Below are 20,565 nucleotides of genomic sequence, written 5' to 3' on the forward strand. Positions count from 1 at the left end.
CAAGTAGCAGTAGGAGCAGTAGCAGCAGTATTAGTAGTAGTAGTAGTAGCAGTAGTAGCAGTAGTAGTAGCAGTAATAGCAGCAATAGCAGTAGTAGCAGTAGTAGCAGAAGCAGTAGTAGCAGCAGTAGAAATAGCAGTAGTAGCAGCAGTAACAGTAGTAGTAGTAGTAGTAGTAGCAGTAGCAGTAATAGCAGCAGCAGTAGTAGTAGTAGTAGTAGCAGTAGTAGCAGTAGTAGTAGCAGTAATAGCAGCAATAGCAGTAGTAGCAGTAGTAGCAGTAGCAGTAGAAGTAGTAGCAGCAGTAGAAATAGCAGTAGTAGCAGCAGCAGTAACAGTAGTAGCAGTAGTAGCAGTAGTAGTAGCAGTAGAAGTAGGAACAGTAGCAGTAGTAGTATCAGCAGTAGCAGGAGTAGCAGTAGCAGTAGCAGTAGTAGTAGTAGTAGTAGTAGTAGCAGCAGCAGTAGCAGTAGCAGTAGCAGTAGCAGCAGTAGAAGTAGCAGCAGCAGTAGTAGCAGTAGCAGTAGCAGCAATAGTAGCAGCAGCAGTAGCAGCAGCAGTAGCAGCAGTAGTAGTAGTAGCAGCAGTAGCAGCAGTAGCAGTAGCAGCAGTAGCAGTAGCAGCAGCAGAAGAAGTAGCAGCAGTAGCATTAGCAGTAGTGGTAGAAGTAGCAGCAGCAGTAGCAGCAGTAGCAGTAGCAGAAGAAGTAGCAGCAGTAGCAGTAGCATCAGTAGTAGTAGAAGTAGCAGCAGCGGTAGCAGCAGTAGCAGTAGCAGCAGCAGAAGTAGTAGCAGCAGTAGCATTAGCATTAGCATTAGCAGTAGTAGAAGTAGCAGCAGTAGCATTAGCAGTAGTGGTAGAAGTAGCAGCAGCAGAAGAAGTAGCAGCAGTAGCAGCAGTAGTAGTAGAAGTAGCAGCAGCGGTAGCAGCAGTAGCAGTAGCAGCAGCAGAAGTAGTAGCAGCAATAGCATTAGCATTAGCAGTAGTAGCAGTAGCAGCAGTAGCATTAGCAGTAGTAGTAGAAGCATCAGTAGCAGTAGCAGCAGCAGCAGCAGCAGTAGCAGTAGCAGCAGTAGCAGTAGCATTAGCAGTAGTAGTAGAAGCAGCAGTAGCAGTAGCAGCAGTAGCCGTAGCATTAGCAGTAGTAGTAGTAGTAGTAGTAGTAGTAGACGCCGCAGTAGCAGTAGCAGTAGCAGCAGTAGCAGTAGCAGCAGTAGCAGTAGCATTAGCAGTAGTAGTAGAAGTAGAAGTAGCAGTAGCAGCAGCAGTAGTAGCATTAGCAGTAGTAGTAGAAGTAGAAGTAGCAGTAGCAGCAGCAGTAGCAGTAGCAGCAGTAGCATTAGCAGTAGTAGTAGAAGTAGAAGTAGCAGTAGCAGCAGCAGTAGCAGTAGCAGCAGTAGCATTAGCAGTAGTAGTAGAAGTAGAAGTAGCAGTAGCAGTAGCAGTAGCAGCAGTAGCATTAGCAGTAGTAGTAGAAGTAGCAGTAGCAGTAGCAGTAGCAGTAGCAGCAGTAGCATTAGCAGTAGTAGTAGAAGTAGAAGTAGCAGTAGCAGCAGCAGTAGCAGTAGCAGCAGTAGCATTAGCAGTAGTAGTAGAAGTAGAAGTAGCAGTAGACGTATGTCTCACCATATTGACCCAAACTTCTCCAGGGCGTCTATGAGGTCTGCTTCCACCACGGCCTCACACAGACCCCTCACATGGACCACGGGGCTGGGAGAGATGCGATGGGAGTCCTCTCCATTATCCTGCAACACACACACACACACACACACACACACACACACACACACACACACAACCAGTTACACACAGTGACGTGTTGGTCTGCAGCTCGCTTCATTTGCATACCAGAGCTCCCCACACAGAGCTCTGAAACACATTCTGGGTCATGCAGCAGAAAAGCTCAATGGAAACCAGTTTGAAATGAATCTAAACTACCAGAGTTAATCACAGCGCAACACACACACACACACACACACACACACACACACACACACACACACACACACACACAACATACTCGTCATGTGCAGCCCTTTGAAAGGTTAATATCAAATTGCATTGCAGCGGTTAAGGGGAGCAGGTGATGCTCACTCATATTGTTTGGCTCCTTCAAAGTAAAAGATTTGTAAAAAATGCATTTCAGGCTTTTCTTCTTTAAATGTTTTCATCAGACTGGTAGACGTTACCCAGACCTATCCTGGTCCCAAGTGTCTGTGGTCTACGTGAAGGTGTACCTAATAAAGTGACCGTTTTCAGTCATATTATTGAGAGAGAGAGAGAGAGAGAGAGAGAGAGAGAGAGAGAGAGAGAGAGAGAGAGAGAGAGAGAGAGAGAGAACATGTGAAAGGGAACACAAGTTTAATCCTCTCATCTTTTTATCTCGTTTATCTCTTCTGTCTGTTTCCAGCTTTCATCTTCTCTCTGGTCTGATCGTCTCATTCTCCCTCCATCAACTATCCCTTCCCCCATTTTCCTTTTTTTTGCATCCTTCTCAACTCACATTGACATTCCTTTCAGTCTATTTATAGACGGCTCATCTGAGTGTTTGGATACGAGACGAACTTCTGTCTCTGCTGACCAGGCGGCTTCTCTCCTGATGTCCAGGTCTACAGGAAACCTTTATGCAACCTTTTTGTTTTCTGATCCGGATACCTGACGTCCAAACCCAGCGTTCCTACAGTAGAGGAGCTATATTCTATCCATCCATTTTCTGAACGCTTATCCTCATTAGGATCACAAGTCTCCAGACCATCACAGACTTAGAGACTCACAACCATCCAGGCGTGAAAAGACCAGAATATTACAGACTATTGGACTCTGAGCTTGTTCGGTAGGTTTTCAGGTTTGTTTTTTTAACACCCCTTTGGATGATTCAAGATGGCCGCCTTGGTGCGTCGGTGCTCAATTTTTTCTGTTGTTTTTGTCTTAAATGCTGTTGTTGTCGTTGACTGTTGATTCTTGTTTGTCTCGCCTAACGTCTCATGTGTAACGTGGCACCTTCCACCGAGGTGAATTCCTGGTTTGTGTAAACATTCCTGATGACCGACATGCGTGAAACGCAGCAAAAAGCGCGACAGGAAAACACACACGTGACGAAGAGGGAACGTCTACACACAGAGAGAGAAGAGACTGCTGATTGTTACCGAGGTGGCACGGACTAGTTTGAAGCTATTCATGACAACTTACAGGGATGTTGTGCAATCGTCCTCCTTCTCTTCCCCTCCAACACAAACTGAGGAAGTCTCGAGGGTGAAGACGGCATAATATATGCATGGGATGACGCTACAGCCCTGTGATGGGGTTCCTATGGGTTCAGCCGCTGCTCCAACTTAAAAGCCAGTGACACTGATGTGCCAGATGACTCGTGTCCTTGGACGCTGGCAGCGTTTCACAGCTGGGAGGCAGGACGTGCACTGTTGTGATGTCGTTCCCTCGTTCTGCTTTACATACAAACGAATGGTCTTTTTAAGGTCAATCAAATGTAACGGGAAGTGATCTGATTACATTGCGTTGATGTCCATATGCGACTACACAACAATGTCATCAATTTCAACAGACCTCTATTTACTTTTTATGAGAAAATACAAAAACCACTTGAAGAGCGTTATCAGACTCCTTGAGTCATAGTATTGTCCTGTACGGTGTTGTCCTGATGTTTGCATCGGACGCAGTATCTTTTCCTGCACGTCTTCATGTGAAAGCTGCAGCCTGCAGAGCACCAGCAGACAGCCACCATCTTGTCTCTGCTCAGACAGGAAGTCATGCTCTTAGTCATCGGCTCGCAGTCGCACTAATGGCCAAGACGTTGATCCCTCTACCAGCGGGAATCAGAGTGTTCTAGGAGTGTGAATCTGCACAGGTCCCACGATACGGTGTTATCACGATACGATATTATCACGATACGATATTATCACGATACAATGTTATCACGATACGGTGTTATCACGATACGATATTATCACGATACGATGTTATCACGATACGGTGTTATCACGATACGATGTTATCACGATACGGTGTTATCACGGTACGGTGTTATCACGATACGATGTTATCACGATACAATGTTATCACGATACAATGTTATCACGATACAATGTTATCACGATACGGTGTTATCACGATACGGTGTTATCACGATACGATATTATCACGATACAATGTTATCACGATACAATGTTATCACGATACAATGTTATCACAACACGGTGTTATCACGATACGGTGTTATCACGATACAATGTCATCGCGATACAATGTCATCGCGATACAATGTCATCACGATACGATGTCATCACGATACAATGTCATCACGATACGATGTCATCACGATACGATGTCATCACGATACGATGTCATCACGATACGGTGTCATCACGATACTGCGATACGTTGAGTATTGCGATGTATTTCCTTTTTTTTAACCGCACATTGTCCCCAAAGGAAAACTTTGTCAACAAAAAATAAATTGATTTCTCCAGGACGTAAAGGTTTAAAATTGATTAAATAAAAGATTGATACTTTCCGTGTATCGATACATTATCGCCACGCAAAATATCGCGATACTGTGCTGTATCGATTTTTTCCCTTTTAAATAGTAAATCTGACCGTTTCATATCTGTGTATTCATGTTATAAACACACACGTGTCCATGACGTGGCCATGTGGGACATGTTGCAGCTCCAGTGTGTCACGGTGAGGAGCAACACAACCTTTTGGCGCCACGCGAGCAGCCGACGGTCCCGTGAGCAGCGAGCGTTTGGTTCCCTCGCCGTGATTGGAGAGCTCGCTTGTGATGCTGAAGCTTCCAGGACACGCAGGTGCCATGCATCATTGATCGAACACCAAACACACCATCGTGACCCTGACTGTGTTGGCCGCGTCGCCGCCTCGTGACCGCCGCCTCTCCTCATCTATTCCTACCTTTTGTTCAATAATATTGTGATATATTTGTTTCTATATTATACATTCACTCTAAGGGACATGTTTCCAGCACTGCTGACCGGAGCTGGAGCTGATGAATACCAAAGACTACTGCTGAGGCATTCGTCACAGGAATGGCAGCCAGTTGGAGCCTTTCCTAGTGGGTTTAATGGGATTCGGTCCGATTGGACTGGGGCTTTAGTCCTCACAGTGACCGCCACCTTGAACGGCTACAGACGCCATTTTAATCTGAACCAACCAGACCACGTTCAACAAAGCTCTGCAGCTATCGACCCGATTGAAGAGATCTTTAGCTGATTTCTGTATCTTCTGATGCTTCCACTCTTGTTTATTAAGTGTAAAAGCGGAGCGCCACACCTCGCTGTAAATAAATGGTGGAGGGAAAGAACATCCCTAAGTATCCCTCTTATCTTCTTAATCACACTCTAGTGATCAGATAATGTGTTTGTGTGTAACTGTGTATGTGCATGCATACCTGAGTGTGTGTGGAAACTGGACTACACGCGTGTCAAGCAAGGTGACACCACCTTCACTCAGGAGGAGTCGTGCTAGTACACACGTTTTGTCTTTCTGTACTTGTGGGGACCTTATGGACGTATTGCATTCCCTAACCTTAACACATCACAACAGGACAACACTCATCACACGCGCCTCTCTTCCCACCTGACCCAAACCACGTCTGGACCGACCAAATGCCCTCACAGTGCAGAAATGTCCTCACAAAGGTAGCAATACACACACGTGTGTGTGTGTGTGTGTGTGTGTGTGTGTGTGTGTGTGTTTGAATGTGCATCCTGTAATGGTGAGACAGTGAGAAAAGGAAACACAGTGAGCTAACACAGTGTGGTTGACAGCGATAGCCCCACGTATACATTTCAGAACATCCTTCAACTGAAACCCCAAAAACGGATCCCTTCTCTCGTTACTCGGCCGGTTCAGAACCTTTATAGCGCCGGTCCGTACGGCCCACAGGAAGAAACGGTGGACGCACAACTTGTGGGTCCATGGCATGACAACATGGGGCCCAAACACTGCTCTCATAGACCCAAATTGGGTAAAAGACGTCTGTAAATCAACCGACTACCCAATGCGAGCCGATGTAGTAACTCTGAACCGGGTTTGGTCCAGAGATGTCTGGAAGTCTTTTCAATGCAATAACATTATACTCATATCTGGCATGAATCTCTCATGTGAAGAAAATGGGAGGAAAGGAGTAGACGTCGGTTGAGCTGGCAGTGGAAGAGGAGAGCGATGCATGTGAACGTAAAAGACTCACGATCCCTGTGAGGAACGCAGTGAACTGGGCGACCTCTTGTTGAGAAGGGCTGGGCCAGATCTTTAGGCATCAACCTTATCTTCCAACAGTTTGTGGAACAGAAACAGGAAGTTCTGGTTTCACTTTGGCTCTGTGTCTACACAGTCTGTGGCAGTGGAGGTGTTGCTTTGAGCCCTAACCCTCCGACTGGATTATTCAGCAGAGGAGAGCTGCTACATGACAAGTCAAATCCCATCTTTACCATCAGATTCCAGCGTGTCAAGTAACAATTTATTCACCTTACAAGGAGTCTCACTTCTTTGTCATCATGCTCAGAGAATCTGAACATGATTGATGACGAATTGAATCAAATCATCGCTGCATTTATGAATCAGCATGTGACTTCCTTCCTCCCAGAGCTTCCCTTCTCTGCACTGTGCTATTTTCTACCGCTGGCCTCGGACCAGAGTGATGTCCACACATCCTCTGACGGCGTGAGGGAGAAAATGTATTTGCCAACTGCTGACTTTCAAACGGGCAAACCACAAGAGTCACGTGACCTGCAAGGCAGCTCTTTTTGTGGTGGCATTGTTTGACCTGCACCCTTTGGTGTATTTGTACTTCTTCCTGTGAACCTCCACCACGGCTGCAGGCAGAGACGACCAAAAGAAAGACCACCTCTCCTTCTGCCGAGGAGGGTATGGATTTGCTTCAAATCTTAAGCACCTTACCAAATGTTTTTATAGCACAAACTTACGGTATATTCTCTCCGACGTACGCTGATTGGTTGCAGAGTTTGAAAAGGTATTGGAATTCAGTTTTTATATATAGGCATTAGAAAAACAATGCAGGAATTTCGAAGGCTGCATTTTCAGTTAAAAGCAACAATCTGTTGCTAATCTAGATTAAAATGAAGAAGCTACACATCAGGTTTAAACACGGGTCGGGGTGAAGCTGCTGACAGCGTGCAACAGCCGCCATATATTATTAGACACATAAAACCTGAGATGGCACATGCGCATGCTGCGACCGGTAGCTCCCATACACCCATACTTAATTTATAGGGTTTTTTTGTGTGTTTCTCAGAATACGTTCATCAACATCGGAGAAGTAAGCGTGGGATTAAAGAGCAGCAGACCTTCAGAGCATCACCGCCCACGGCCCAACAACCAGCCAGACCTGCAGCACCAAACGCCTCCAGAGAGGAGAGCCAGATGGAAGCTCAGCTAACACAGCTGGGACCTGAGGCGTCTCCACTACCCAGCATGCTCCAGCGGGAGGTCGGTGACTGTTGAGCCCACATCTTCACAGAGACCTGTGATCGTGGTCCAGGACCAAGCTGCACTCTGCAGGACAGGGCTCAGGACTCTGAAGGGACAGGGATCAGGACTCTGAAGGGACAGGGATCAGGACTCTGAAGAGACAGGGATCAGGACTCTGAAGGGACAGGGATCAGGACTCTCAAGGGACAGGGCTCAGGACTCTGAAGGGACAGGGCTCAGGACTCTGGGGGACAGAGATCAGGACTCTGAAGAGACAGGGATCAGGACTCTGAAGGGACAGAGATCAGGACTCTGAAGGGACAGAGATCAGGACTCTGGGCCCACATCACAAACTTAATGCTCAAACACAGGTGATGACAAGGTTTTCCTCATCTTGAGTGTTTATTGTATAGATGGCGGCCATTTTTTTAAATCTAAAATAGTTTGTGTTGCTGCTGTTTACATTCATTATGCTGTTAATAAAACATAAAAATGTCCTCCGGGAATTTATTACTGTTTGTATTTTGTTTGTCTTGTTTTTGTTGTTACAAACGGGCTTCAACAGCACAACAGTGTGCATCCCAGTGCAGAAAGTAAATGAAGAGCTGCGAGATTCAAGTCCTGACGTCAGCAGCGTGAGCTCGTTAAAGACAAAGAACACAAAGTGTCTGTGCATTTTGTATGAGCGCCACACTGCTGCAATATTAGAGATGTCAAGGTGTGCTCAGTGATTGACGAGTAACGCGTTACCTGTGCTGTCTCTCCAGCATCCAGGAGACTGCCAGACGGCTGACGAGCTATTTTTAGAAACCAGTTCCACTCTGGCATGCAGCCCTTCCTCCTGTCACACTTTGCTCCTGACACCCCGCAGAGCAATGAGGACCCATCACCCAGGGCCTCTGGTTGTATAGAAGTCTATGCTTCATGTGTTAAAGCTGCATTCTCTCTCCTGACCACCAGGGGGCCACTCCTCTGGTTGTATAGAAGTCTATGCTTCATGTGTTAAAGCTGCATTCTCTCTCCTGACCACCAGGGGGTGACTCCTCTGGTTGTATAGAAGTCTATGCTTCGTGTTAAAGCTGCATTCTCTCTACTGACCACCAGGGGGCGACTCCTCTGGTTGTATAGAAGTCTATGCTTCATGTGTTAAAGCTGCCTTCTCTCTCCTGACCACCAGGGGGCGACTCCTCTGGTTGTATAGAAGTCTATGCTTCATGTGTTAAAGCTGCATTCTCTCTCCTGACCACCAGGGGGCGACTCCTCTGGTTGTATAGAAGTCTATGCTTCATGTGTTGAAGCTGCATTCTCTCTCCTGACCACCAGGGGGAGACTCCTCTGGTTGTATAGAAGTCTATGCTTCATGTGTTAAAGCTGCATTCTCTCTCCTGACCACCAGGGGGCGACTCCTCTGGTTGTATAGAAGTCTATGCTTCATGTGTTAAAGCTGCATTCTCTCTACTGACCACCAGGGGGCGACTCCTCTGGTTGTATAGAAGTTTATATAAACGACTCTACTTCTCTCTTGATGTATTCCCTCAGTAAACATGAGTTTACGTCTCAATCTCTAGTTTCATTTCATTTACTAAATTATGGTCATTCAGAGTCACATGCTTTAGGGCGGGTTTAATGTGATTGACAGGTCGCTGCCACTTGATGGTTTTCGGGGGAAAAAATAGATTTTGTAATCCAAGATGGTGACGAACTCCAAGTCCACTTCTTACACACAGTTTCTAGTATATGATTCAACTTTTCTTCTCAGCTTAAATGAGCCTACATTATAATATAATATTCATAGTTGATGTGCAAAGCCCAGACAATGTCCACTCTGGAGGGTGGAGATACATAAACTATGACCTGAAGCTTGACCAGATGGCGGTATGACGTTAAAGGAGCGCAGTAAAGTAGAAACAGTGCACGTTGTCTCCGTGTATAAATGTGTATTAACGGGGTCGCTGACGTGTGGATGCGCGCGCAGCCACGTGGTCTGAAACCTGGCATCTGCATCCTGTCAGAGGAGAAGCGGCGGAAGTCACCTGTGGTGCGTCAGGTGGATGCTCTGACACAATGACAGCGGCGCGCGCATGCCCGCACGCGCACGTCAGCATGCGGCGCGCTGCGGGGCCGGCGCGTTTGATCCTACCGGTCCTTACCTTCCCTCCTGCTCCGTACTGGCTCGCGCTCCACCGGGCCCGGTTGTCCCCCGCTGACTCCGCGTTACCGGGCAGCGAGCCGGAGTCCGAGTCCTCCCCTTCCTCCAGCTCCTCTTCCCCCTCCTCCCTCTCCTCCTCCTCCTCTTCTTCCTCCTCCCTCTCCTCCTCCTCCTCCTCCTCTCTCTCCTCCGCCTCCGTCTCCTCTGTTTTCTGCCGCTTTGCCGCCCTTCCGTACTCCCCGTCCTCGCGCTGCCCAGCTCCTTCTGCCGTCGACATGCTCGCGGCCGCGGGGGGAGACCTGTTGGATAGAGGGGGGCGGGGGGGTCTGGAGCGCGTCAAGCGGACACCTCCATGTCAGTTATCCCGGAGCGTGTCCTCGTGAAGCAGCCTCCGCGTGTCCGTGTCCCGTGTCCGTGTGCGCGTCCTCCACTCTCGGCCCGCGTCTGTCTGTCACTCGCCAGCACCAGTGATTTCTGTGTGTGTGTGTGTTTGTGTGTGTGTGGAGGTGTGAGCGGACCGGACACGTCCCGCCCCCCTGCTGCTCCCTCATTGGCCCGTCGGGGCCCTGCGCCTCGGAGACACGGCGCGCCATTGGCCGGCGCCGATGCGTCAACAGCAGCTCGCACGCGCCGCAGAGGAGTGCGCAAAGAAGAAGCAGCAGAGAGAGAGAGAGAGAGAGAGAGAGAGAGAGAGAGAGAGAGAGAGAGGAGGGAGAGAGAGAGAGAGAGAGAGAGAGAGAGAGAGAGAGAGAGAAGAGAGAGAGAGAGAGAGAGAGAGAGAGAGAGAGAGAGAGAGAGAGAGAGAGAGAGAGAGAGAGAGAGAGAGAGAGAGAGAATGGATGAAGGAAGGGGACTGACTCAAACTGCAGGGCGAAGAGGAAGAGAGCGGCAGGGAGAGAGGGAGCAAGTGCTGCATCATGTCGGAGCTGTCGGCCTCCTGGAGACCCGGAGCTGCCGGCTGGAGGCCCTGAAGGTCTAATCTACAGGCTGCAATGTCCCCAACAAAGGTCAAGCCAGATAGAGCACACACACACACACGCGTCTCTCAAAGTGTGTGTTGGCCGATGGTCTGATGCTTCATGTTCCTCTCAGCGTCCTGTCATGGCGTGGGACAGCGTGTCCTCCGTGCTCGAGGAAAGTGCGAGTTCACAAAGGTCAGCGACACGCTGCCGAGGCGTTGCTGATGAAAGTCACTCCGCTGGCTCAGCGTTTTGATTTCCCTCTCAGGTTTTGTTCCAGCCCTCGATGGGTTCTGACGTCATTTTGTTCTCGACAAGTAACACAATGGAGTTATGGACGTATCATATACATATCAATGTATATGATATGTGTGACTTCAGTGTTCAGCTCTGAACATTTACAGTCAATTACATCATTTGAAAATTATATATATAAGTTAAAAAACCTGCTCGGCTACTGTTGAAGCTCTCCTCCATAACTTAGTATGAGCACATTTATAGTTATTACAGACTTCAATGAGGTATGAAGGTATGAACAAGCAGTACAACCATGTTCAGGGGTCAGTTCCCCAAAGCAGCAACAAATAAACACGTCTCACTTCCCTCCAGCGAGCGCTCGCCAAGCGGACGCGTTGGGTTTGATGCATCCAGGTTTCAAGATGTCTGCCGCTACTCAAAGCACGTCATCCCTCACAGGTCAGTGAAGCCAGAGACACCAAACCGCTGCTGCAGCATGAGGTCACGTCCTCATCCGGGTGGTCGATGGCTTGCTTCCTCTTGCTGCAGAGGAACGGACCGTCAGCAGCCGCTGCATGCTGCATGTAGCATGCTGCATGTAGCATGTAGCATGCTGCAGGTCAGAGCGCTGCACAGCACCAACATGCTCTCTCCATTATCAGAGTTCATAACCTCCATCAAGGGGTCAAACTCATTCTGGTGGGCCACATGCAGCGGGCCGGACCAGTGAAACCACACAACAGATGCATAACAACAATATTCTATATGTTTAAATCATTGGTGAAAGGGATGATAAACGCTATTTTAAGGTCTTTCTACAATAAACTAGAAACATAAAGACCCGTGCATGTGCCTGGACTCTCCTCTGCAGAACCCTGGCTCTAGTTTTTTACATTTTTTCTACTTATTGCAATGCAAATGTTTATTATTATTTTATGAGGGCTTTGTAGGGACAAGAGGGGCTGTGAATGGAATGAAGGAAGTCGAGAATCCAGTTCGAGGTGAGGACGTTTAGATACTTTAGAGAGTAGAAAGTAGTGTATGTGTGGAGGTCACATGGACACCAGGATCCCTGCGAGTCTCTCCGGTGACCTGAGGACCAGAGAGACCCTTTCCAGCCTTCAGCATCCTGCTGGATGAGGTGTTTCACTGGAACATGCTGCTGGCGTGTCCTGCGTGTTTCTACATGTGTGTGTGTGCGGGCTCTGTGTGTGTGTGAGGACGTAATAATGCGATTGCGCAACTCAGCCGCTGCTCCCTGTCTGAACCTGCACGCTTCAGTCTTTTCCCACGCAGCCGGTTTTTTAGGCCGAGTCCGTGATTCAGATCGGCTTTCAGGCGGCTCGGCCTGTCGGACGAGCCGACGGCTGAAAGACGAGACGGACAGACGATCCGCTCGCTTAATACTCTCAGAAGGGTGTGATTCACACACACACACACACACACATCAACAATGGCTTCATGAGCAGCGTGGTCAGTAATTATATCAGCTAAAGTTGAGAGTGAACAGATTTACAGAACGGACAGACGTGGAGGGACGATGTGCTCAGCTGACGGCGAGCACAAGAAACAGGACGAGGCGGCTCGGCCTGCGACATGCGCGGGACCAGAGACCATGAGCTGCAGGATGGAGGAGGAGGCGGCTCTCTTCTTCACATCCTGACACCCTGCAGTCCATCATGGTCTCAGCAGGAAGTCTGACCAGCCTCTGGTTCCCTCCCACTCGCCCTCTCTCTCTCTCTCTCTCTCTCTCTCGTCCTCCCTCCTTCATTTGGAAGGCACACTATAGATCTACACCTACGTGTTGGCACAGCTCGGTGTGGATGATGTCATTTCACTTGCAGTGGATCAATAACTGTATTTATTAAGACGTGACAGGAACATTATCATGGATGAAAATACATCTCTGACTTCTGCGGTTGGATTTGAAAGTTGGCCGAGATGCTCACTGCTCTGCTCGCTTCTCGCGTCCATCACCTCCTCGTCCTGTGAAAACCTCTTTGAGTGACGGATGCGGTGTTGCCATGGCAACCCCACATATCTCATCGGCCTCCTCGCCGCCACGGCAACACGTCAGGAATGTTGACCTCTCAGGTGAAGTTACATAAGCAGACAGCTGGAGGGAGTCACCGTCTTTATTCCCTGTTTCAGTTCAAACTCTGTGCTCCTGTTGCAGCGGGACGTCGTGTCACACACACACACACACACACACACACACACACACACACACACACACACACACACAGCCTGGAATCTCTACTGCGGGTACAAAGACATCATCCCAGAGGGGAACTGAACCGGTGTTTAAAAAGGCACCGGCTGCAGGACACGACACGAATATTATTATTATTATTATTATTATTATTATTATTATTATTATTATTATTATTATTATTATAGTTTACTGTGAGAAATGACATTTAGAATTATGGGATGGACGTCCAGCTCTCTGTCCGGCTGCGCTTCAGACGGTGGTGAAGGTGAAGCGAGTCACGTGGTGGTAATCCTCACCGGGACGCAGGAGGCAGTCAGGGAATGAAGCCTGGAGACACACACACACACACACACACACACACACACACACACACACACACACACACACACACACACACACACACACACACACACACAGACACACACACACACACACACACACACACAAAAAGTCTTTGTAGTTGTGTTTTCACAGCTATGAAGAGTTGTGAGAATAGACTTCTATACAACCACAGGAGTCACCCCATCATCATCGTCATCATTGTCATCATCATCATCATCATCATCATCATACCTGGTTGACGGCATCAGGCCAGTTCTGTGTCTCCAGGCAGAAGCCGCTGTGCTTCCTGTACTTAGCCCCGCCCTTTCCTGTCATGGAGCCGTCCAGGAAGTTGGCCGTGTAGAACTGGACCCCTGGTTGGCTGGTGGAAACCTCCAGGACCCGCCCACTGGCCGGGTGACACACTCTGACAAGGAGAGACAGTTTTGAGTGTGTGACGCTGTAGTGTGTGTGACGCTGTAGTGTGTGTGTGACGTGTAGTGTGTGTGTGTGACGCTGTAGTGTGTGTGTGTGACGTGTAGTGTGTGTGTGTGACGTGTAGCGTGTGTGTCGTGTGTGTGTGTGTGACGTGTAGCGTGTGTGTCGTGTGTGTGTGTGTGACGTATAGTGTGTGTGTAGTGTGTGTGTGTGACGTGTAGCGTGTGTGTCGTGTGTGTGTGTGTGACGTATAGTGTATGTAGTGTGTGTGTGTGACGTGTAGCATGTGTGTGTGACGTGTAGTGTGTGTGTAATGTGTGTGACGTGTAGCGTGTGTGTCGTGTGTGTGTGTGTGTGACGTATAGTGTGTGTGTAGTGTGTGTGTGTGACGTGTAGCGTGTGTGTGTGACGTGTAGTGTGTGTGTGTGTGACGTGTAGTGTGTGTGTAATGTGTGTGACGTGTAGCGTGTGTGTGTGTGTGTGTGTGACGTGTAGCGTGTGTGTGTGTGTGTGTGTGACGTGTAGCGTGTGTGTGTGACGTGTAGTGTGTGTGTGTGTGACGTGTAGTGTGTGTGTAATGTGTGTGACGTGTAGCGTGTGTGTAGTGTGTGTGTGTGACGTGCAGCGTGTGTGTGTGTGTAGCGTGTGTGTGTGACGTGTAGTGTGTGTGTGTGTGACGTGTAGCGTGTGTAGTGTGTGTGTGTGTAATGTGTGTGTGACGTGCAGCGTCACCTGGCAGCGTGTCTCTCTGTCCAGGCGTCTCCAGGTGACGACAGACAGAAGTTGTGGTCAAAGCCCGGACCCGGGACTTCCTTCAGCCGGGGTCCGATCAGAACCGGCGTCCTGAGGTCGAAGGGCGTGCCGTCCACCCGTCTGATCTCTCCTGCACAGGGATGAGGTCATTGATCGGCGCAGACATCACCGATCAATACGTGGAATGATGAAGGCACTTGCAGATGACGAGGTAGTTCAAACCCTTCCATCATCACCGCTTCACTGAAGATTTCATCAAACACTTTCTATCGATACACTCATGTACCAACACACTGCCCACGAGGAAGTACACATGAAACAAGTAAATCAGACCCTCGGACCTACAAAGGCCGTCTGGTTGCATCAAACGTGACTGAGCTGTTTACAGGACGCGTCCATGGAGGATTCTCTTTGATGGAAACAACACTTCCCTCCGCGCTGCTGTAACCCTGAAATGTCTGCAGGACGAATGAAGCGATGTCTCATCTCATCGTTCACTGAAAACAAATGAAACTAAACTACATCAAATACACACAAAGGCCTCGACAAACACAATGTATTCAACTCAGACACAAGCGACCGGATCCACGGACGAGCAGAACTACAGAACTACAGGAGGACGAGACAATCCAGACTACTGCTACGACGAGGTGGGACTCAGGCCCCCGGCTCAGCGTTGACCTCGGCTCGGCCTGCTCGGCCTGCTCGCCGCTCAGCGCTGCAGGAGCTGTTCCTTCTGCAACAGATTGTGTGATTTAAACCAACAGCCATTAGCTCCTCCGTCTCCTGGGAAACCAGAGCTAATGGCAGGGTAATGAGACTGTTTGTCTGAAGGAACACACACACACACACACACACACACACACACAGAACTGTGATTACAGCCCGAGGAGACGAGCCGTCGCACAAAATGATCTGTCCTCAATTACTGCCTCCAGCGCGGCTCCAGCATGTCACGAGTTCTGCTGCTGCAAGAACACGCATGTCCTCTAGAAGAACACGCATGTCCTCTGGAAGAACACGCATGTCCTCTAGAAGAACACGCATGTCCTCTAGAAGAACACGCATGTCCTCTAGAAGAACACGCATGTCCTCTGCAGAACACGCATGTCCTCTGCAGAACACGCGTGTCCTCTGCAGAACACGCGTGTCATGCACTACAGACACTAGCGGTCACACTTCATGTGGAACTTGTCCTCTACATGCGTCCACCATGTTATTCATTTCACTGTTTGTGAAACTAAAACCTTTAGTAAACTTATTCCCACGAGGGAGGGAGCGAGGAGACGAGGAGACGAGGGAGGGAGCGAGGAGACGAAGGAGGGAGCAAGGAGACAAGTGAGCGAGCAAGGAGACAAGGGAGCAACACATCAGATCTCTCACCTCAAAGGTTTTCTTTTGAAAAACTAGATGCATCTCTAGTTTCCTCTCTCGTGACTGTTGAGTGCTTTTATTTTGAAAATACAGCGTCTCAACGAGGCTCTAATGATACGTTGTTGCTCTTTATTTACTTTTAGCTGAATGTCTTTTATTGACCTGACTCTTATTGTCATAGTCTACACTCTGTCAGCATTGTTGACTTTACACTTATAATAATAATAATAATAATAATAATAATAATAATAATAATAATAATAATAATAATAATAATAATAATAATAATTGTGTTTCTATTGTTCTTCTACCTGTTGGAATCGACGTCTCATCCACAGGCAGGAAGGACTGAGCAGTGATGGACACCTGGTGGTCGTAGATATCTGCTGCACCCTGCACACACACACACACACACACACACACACACACACACACACACACACACACACACACACACACACACACACAGACATGAAAGTATACCTTCTTACTGATTTTTGTTCTCTTTTGTTCTTTTGTCTTTTCAACAATGATCTCATGAGGAACATCTTTATTCCTCCCCTCCCAGCATGCCCTGCTCCCTCCCAGCATGCCCTCCTCTCTCTCAGACAGCATTCGTTCTCCCCTAGAGGCTCTCAGTGATCCTCCATCTCTGTCAGAGACGTCTCAGGTGGGCGTGTCCTACCTGCCCCGTCAGGTTGAAGTAGGCGTGGTTGGTGAGGTTGATGGGCGTGGTCTTGGTGGAGCGGGCTTGGTATTCAGCGGTCAGCGTTTCCCCCTGAACACACACATCACACCTCACTGATGACATCACACCTCACTGATGACATCACACTGATGACATCACACCTCACTGATGACGTCACACCTCACTGATGACATCTCACTGATGACATCACACCTCACTGATGACATCACACCTCACTGATGACATCACACCTCACTGATGACATCTCACTGATGACATCACACCTCACTGATGACATCACACCTCACTGATGACGTCACACCTCACTGATGACGTCACACCTCACTGATGACGTCACACCTCACTGATGACGTCACACCTCACTGATGACATCACACCTCACTGAGGTCCTGCTGTTCATCACCAACAGCTCTTCACTCTCAGTGGTGACGTTGATCAGAGCTTCTTTCCTTTCATGAGCTTCAGGAAGAGCTCAGGTGTGAGATGTGAGGTGTGAGGTGTGTGAGTTGTGAGGTGTGTGAGGTGTGTGAGATGTGTGAGTTGTGAGGTGTGTGAGTTGTGAGGTGTGTGAGGTGTGTGAGGTGTGTGAGATGTGAGGTGTGTGAGGTGTGTGAGATGTGAGGTGTGAGGTGTGTGAGTTGTGAGGTGTGTGAGGTGTGTGAGTTGTGAGGTGTGTGAGGTGTGTGAGTTGTGAGGTGTGTGAGTTGTGAGGTGTGTGAGGTGTGTGAGATGTGAGGTGTGAGGTGTGTGAGTTGTGAGGTGTGTGAGGTGTGTGAGTTGTGAGGTGTGTGAGGTGTGAGGTGTGTGAGTTGTGAGGTGTGTGAGGTGTGTGTTGTGGTTTCCAGCTGTTCTCACCTGCAGGGTGTAGCACACAGACACCTGCACCTCTCCAGGGTAACCCTGGTCTCCATCTGGACTGGTGAGACTCAGCTGGACGCCGTCGTCCACCGCCGCAGCCAGCCAGATAGCCTGCAGACACACACACACACACACACACACACACACACACACACACACACAGCAATGCATAGAGGAAGCTGTCATTGTTACAAGAAATTGATAAAAAGAGGACAGAGGAGAGAGGACAGAGGAGAGAGGACAGAGGAGAGAGGACAGAGGAGAGGGCACAGAGGACACAGGACACAGGACAGAGGAGAGAGGACAGAGGACAAAGGAGAGAGGAGAGAGGAAAGAGGAGAGGAGAGAGCAGAGAGGACAGAGGACAGAGGACAGAGGACAGAGGAGAGAGGACAGAGGAGAGGAGAGAGCAGAGAGGACAGAGGACAGAGGACAGAGGAGAGAGGAAAGAGGAGAGGAGAGAGCAGAGAGGACAGAGGTGTATCCTCCTCCTCACCTGGTTGAATCCTCTCTCTCCCCCGTGCAGGGCGTTGGGTCCGTTGTTGGCGAGCAGCCGGTGCTCCTCCCCCTCCACCACGAAGCGTCCTCCTGCGATCCGGTTGGCCACGCGGCCCACCACGGCGCCCAGGTACCGCCGGTCCGACACGTAACCTAGCAACACAACACAGCATCACCAGAGCCGCCTCCTCTCGTCCTGAGACGTCCTGTTCCCTCCAGCGGACGAGGGGCTGACGTTTAAAGACGTTTAAAGACATTTAAAGACGTTTAAAGACATTTAAAGACGTTTAAAGACGCTGTGGCGGCTTTAAGCTCCTCCTACAACTTACTGGAATGAATGAATGAACACGTTATTAATCCCCGAGGGGACATTTAGTAGCAGCAAATAAAATAAAATATAACACAACAGGGATACTACTACTGAAAGAATGAACTACGGTCCAATGTTAACTTATTTATTACCAAATATTAGCAGTTTGGTAATAATGTCATCGCAAGAAATGAAGAGAAAACTGCCATGTTATATTATTGTTAGATTATTATTACATTATTATTATTATTAGTCTGTCGGTGGGGAAATTACAGGATTACAGCAGCGCTGCTCACAAGTTAATAAAGATAAAAATCAAGTAATATAAATAAACAGTAGAACGGTAATAAAACAAAATAAAAAATTAGTAGTAAGAAGAATAGTAAATATACAGATGGAATAAAAAATGCGTATAGAAGTACTTATAGTACAATATCCAAGTACATACTGGATATTGTACCAGGAGATGAATTAAAGTGATCACAAGTTATTGTTACATTATGATTTTAAAGCAACAGGCAGCGAGTTTTCATCATGTTTACATGAAATATGTCAGATTACAAACAGCATGAATGCAAAAGGTTTAAACTCCTAAAGCCTCTGAAAGAGTTCATGTGTCCTACAGACTGAGTTTAAACATTGTGTCAGCAGCTCTGTTAATCGGTCCAGAAAAACTTTATTTAGTTGCTGTAAGTAATGTTGCGTTGCCGGTTGTCTGAGCCTGCAGCGTAGTGTCTGGCCCTGTCATGAAGTTCTCCTCCATGCCAGCAGGCAGCGCTGTGAGGAGCTAGCATGTATGAGCTAGCATGTACGCTGTGTCATGCTACATGTGACATTGTGTAACTTGTTTGCTTGTTGGTGTCCCAGAGGACTTTTTAATTGTAGAACATGTTCTGTAGAGACCGTCCCTCTGAGGTTTAGCCCCGCTGTCACCACGATGATGTCATCGGACATCTTTTCCTCTGCGATCCTGTTCATGCGTCTCCTCAGAGGGAAACACCTGCGTTCCCTCCTCTACCTTCCAGGTGGTCGAATCCCAGGACGACGTCTCCCACGCGGCCGTCGCTCCCTCTGCTGCTCACGGACCGGATGATGGCGCCCAGCGTCAGCACCTCCACGCGCACCAGAGAGGACTGCAGGACCCACAGGTCCACGCCGCCACGCCCGGACACCTGGCCCCACTGCTGGTGGCTCACCTGCGTCATCCTGGACCAACAACAACAACAACAACAAGTCACCTTCACATCAGGGACACGAGCATCAGTCTCATCTTTCCACTACGGTGACATCTGCATTGGTGGAGGGGTGGAAGCTGGACGATCACGTGACATATCTACATGTCTGGATTATACACAGAAGGATAATTAGCGTGTCAGGGCTTTAAAAACAGAAGGTTGTACTAATAATCATTTGAATAAATATGTTGTAATCTTCATAATGACATGTTTCTTCACAAAGGTAATAGAGTAGTTGCATATGAGTTGTGAGTTACAGATGAGAGCACTGCCTCCTCCTCATGGTGGAGGTGTATGAGGTTCATAGCAGCAGCAGCGCTGCGCTCATCCTGCCAGCGCCCTCTGGCGGCCCGGAGAACCACGCAGCTCAAAGAGCAGCAACGAGGCTTTACTCGACCACGTCACAACGGATCTGTAACCGGATCGTTTCAGGCTCGCGTTGAGTTGAGGTGATCGTGGGGAGGCTGTGACGTCACGACCGTGAGTCACGTCCTCAACAACAGTCTCGACACACACACACACACAGCAGCAGCGGGCTGCTAGCTAGCGTGCTAACTCCAGAGAGTCCATTTGTTTTAATCTTTATTTAATTACTTGTAAATCAACAGTCACGACAAACTATGAAGTTATCTGCTCACGTTGCACCTGTCTGTCGCTCACCTGGAGACAGTTTAGCAGAACGAGTCACGTGAACGGCTTGTTTACTTCCGGCTTCCTGCTTCCTGCTGCTTCTTCTTCTTCTTCTTCTTCTTCTTCTTCTTCTTCTTCTTCTTCTTCTTCCTGTTTATCGGCGGATCGCAAACCAACGTAAACGGCGCACACGTCGCCCCCTGCTGGCCCGGATGTTTCGGTGCATGAATAAAAGAGAGTGGAGCAGTAGACTGACACACACACACACACACACACACACACACACACACACACACACACACACACACACACACACACGTCATTAATTGGAATGTTGTGCACTTTCCCAACAGATTCCACAATGTAAAATGATATGTTTTAATATGATATGAATTACCTTCTTTCTGTTGCAATCT

The 20,565-nt window shown here is 48.5% G+C and overlaps 2 protein-coding genes across 2 annotated transcripts in view; both read right to left on the reverse strand.

The window, feature by feature from the left end:
• The window catches only part of LOC137801907 (heterogeneous nuclear ribonucleoprotein L-like), a 24,678-nt gene extending 14,558 nt beyond the window's left edge, over window positions 1-10,120 (reverse strand). The window contains 2 exon segments of the mRNA XM_068599344.1: window positions 1,626-1,744; window positions 9,614-10,120. Of these exon segments, the coding sequence (XP_068455445.1) occupies window positions 1,626-1,744; window positions 9,614-9,889 (395 nt within the window). The 5' untranslated portion in view covers window positions 9,890-10,120.
• A 2,557-nt stretch (window positions 10,121-12,677) lies between these two features.
• Window positions 12,678-20,269, reverse strand: galm (galactose mutarotase). The gene is made up of 9 exons (XM_068599367.1): window positions 20,180-20,269; window positions 19,303-19,490; window positions 17,973-18,127; window positions 17,474-17,587; window positions 16,595-16,687; window positions 16,221-16,302; window positions 14,515-14,665; window positions 13,597-13,771; window positions 12,678-13,350 (listed from the first exon to the last, which is right to left on the reverse strand). The coding sequence occupies exons 2-9, from the start codon at window positions 19,487-19,489 to the stop codon at window positions 13,273-13,275; spliced, it is 1,035 nt and encodes a 344-aa protein (XP_068455468.1). The 5' UTR covers window position 19,490; window positions 20,180-20,269; the 3' UTR covers window positions 12,678-13,272.
• Between the last annotated feature and the right edge of the window lie 296 nt (window positions 20,270-20,565).

This window comes from Clinocottus analis, unplaced genomic scaffold (genome assembly GCF_023055335.1).
Source record: "Clinocottus analis isolate CAN_PGR_092001 unplaced genomic scaffold, fCliAna1.0.p SCAF_46, whole genome shotgun sequence".
NCBI classification, from domain to species: domain Eukaryota; kingdom Metazoa; phylum Chordata; class Actinopteri; order Perciformes; family Cottidae; genus Clinocottus; species Clinocottus analis.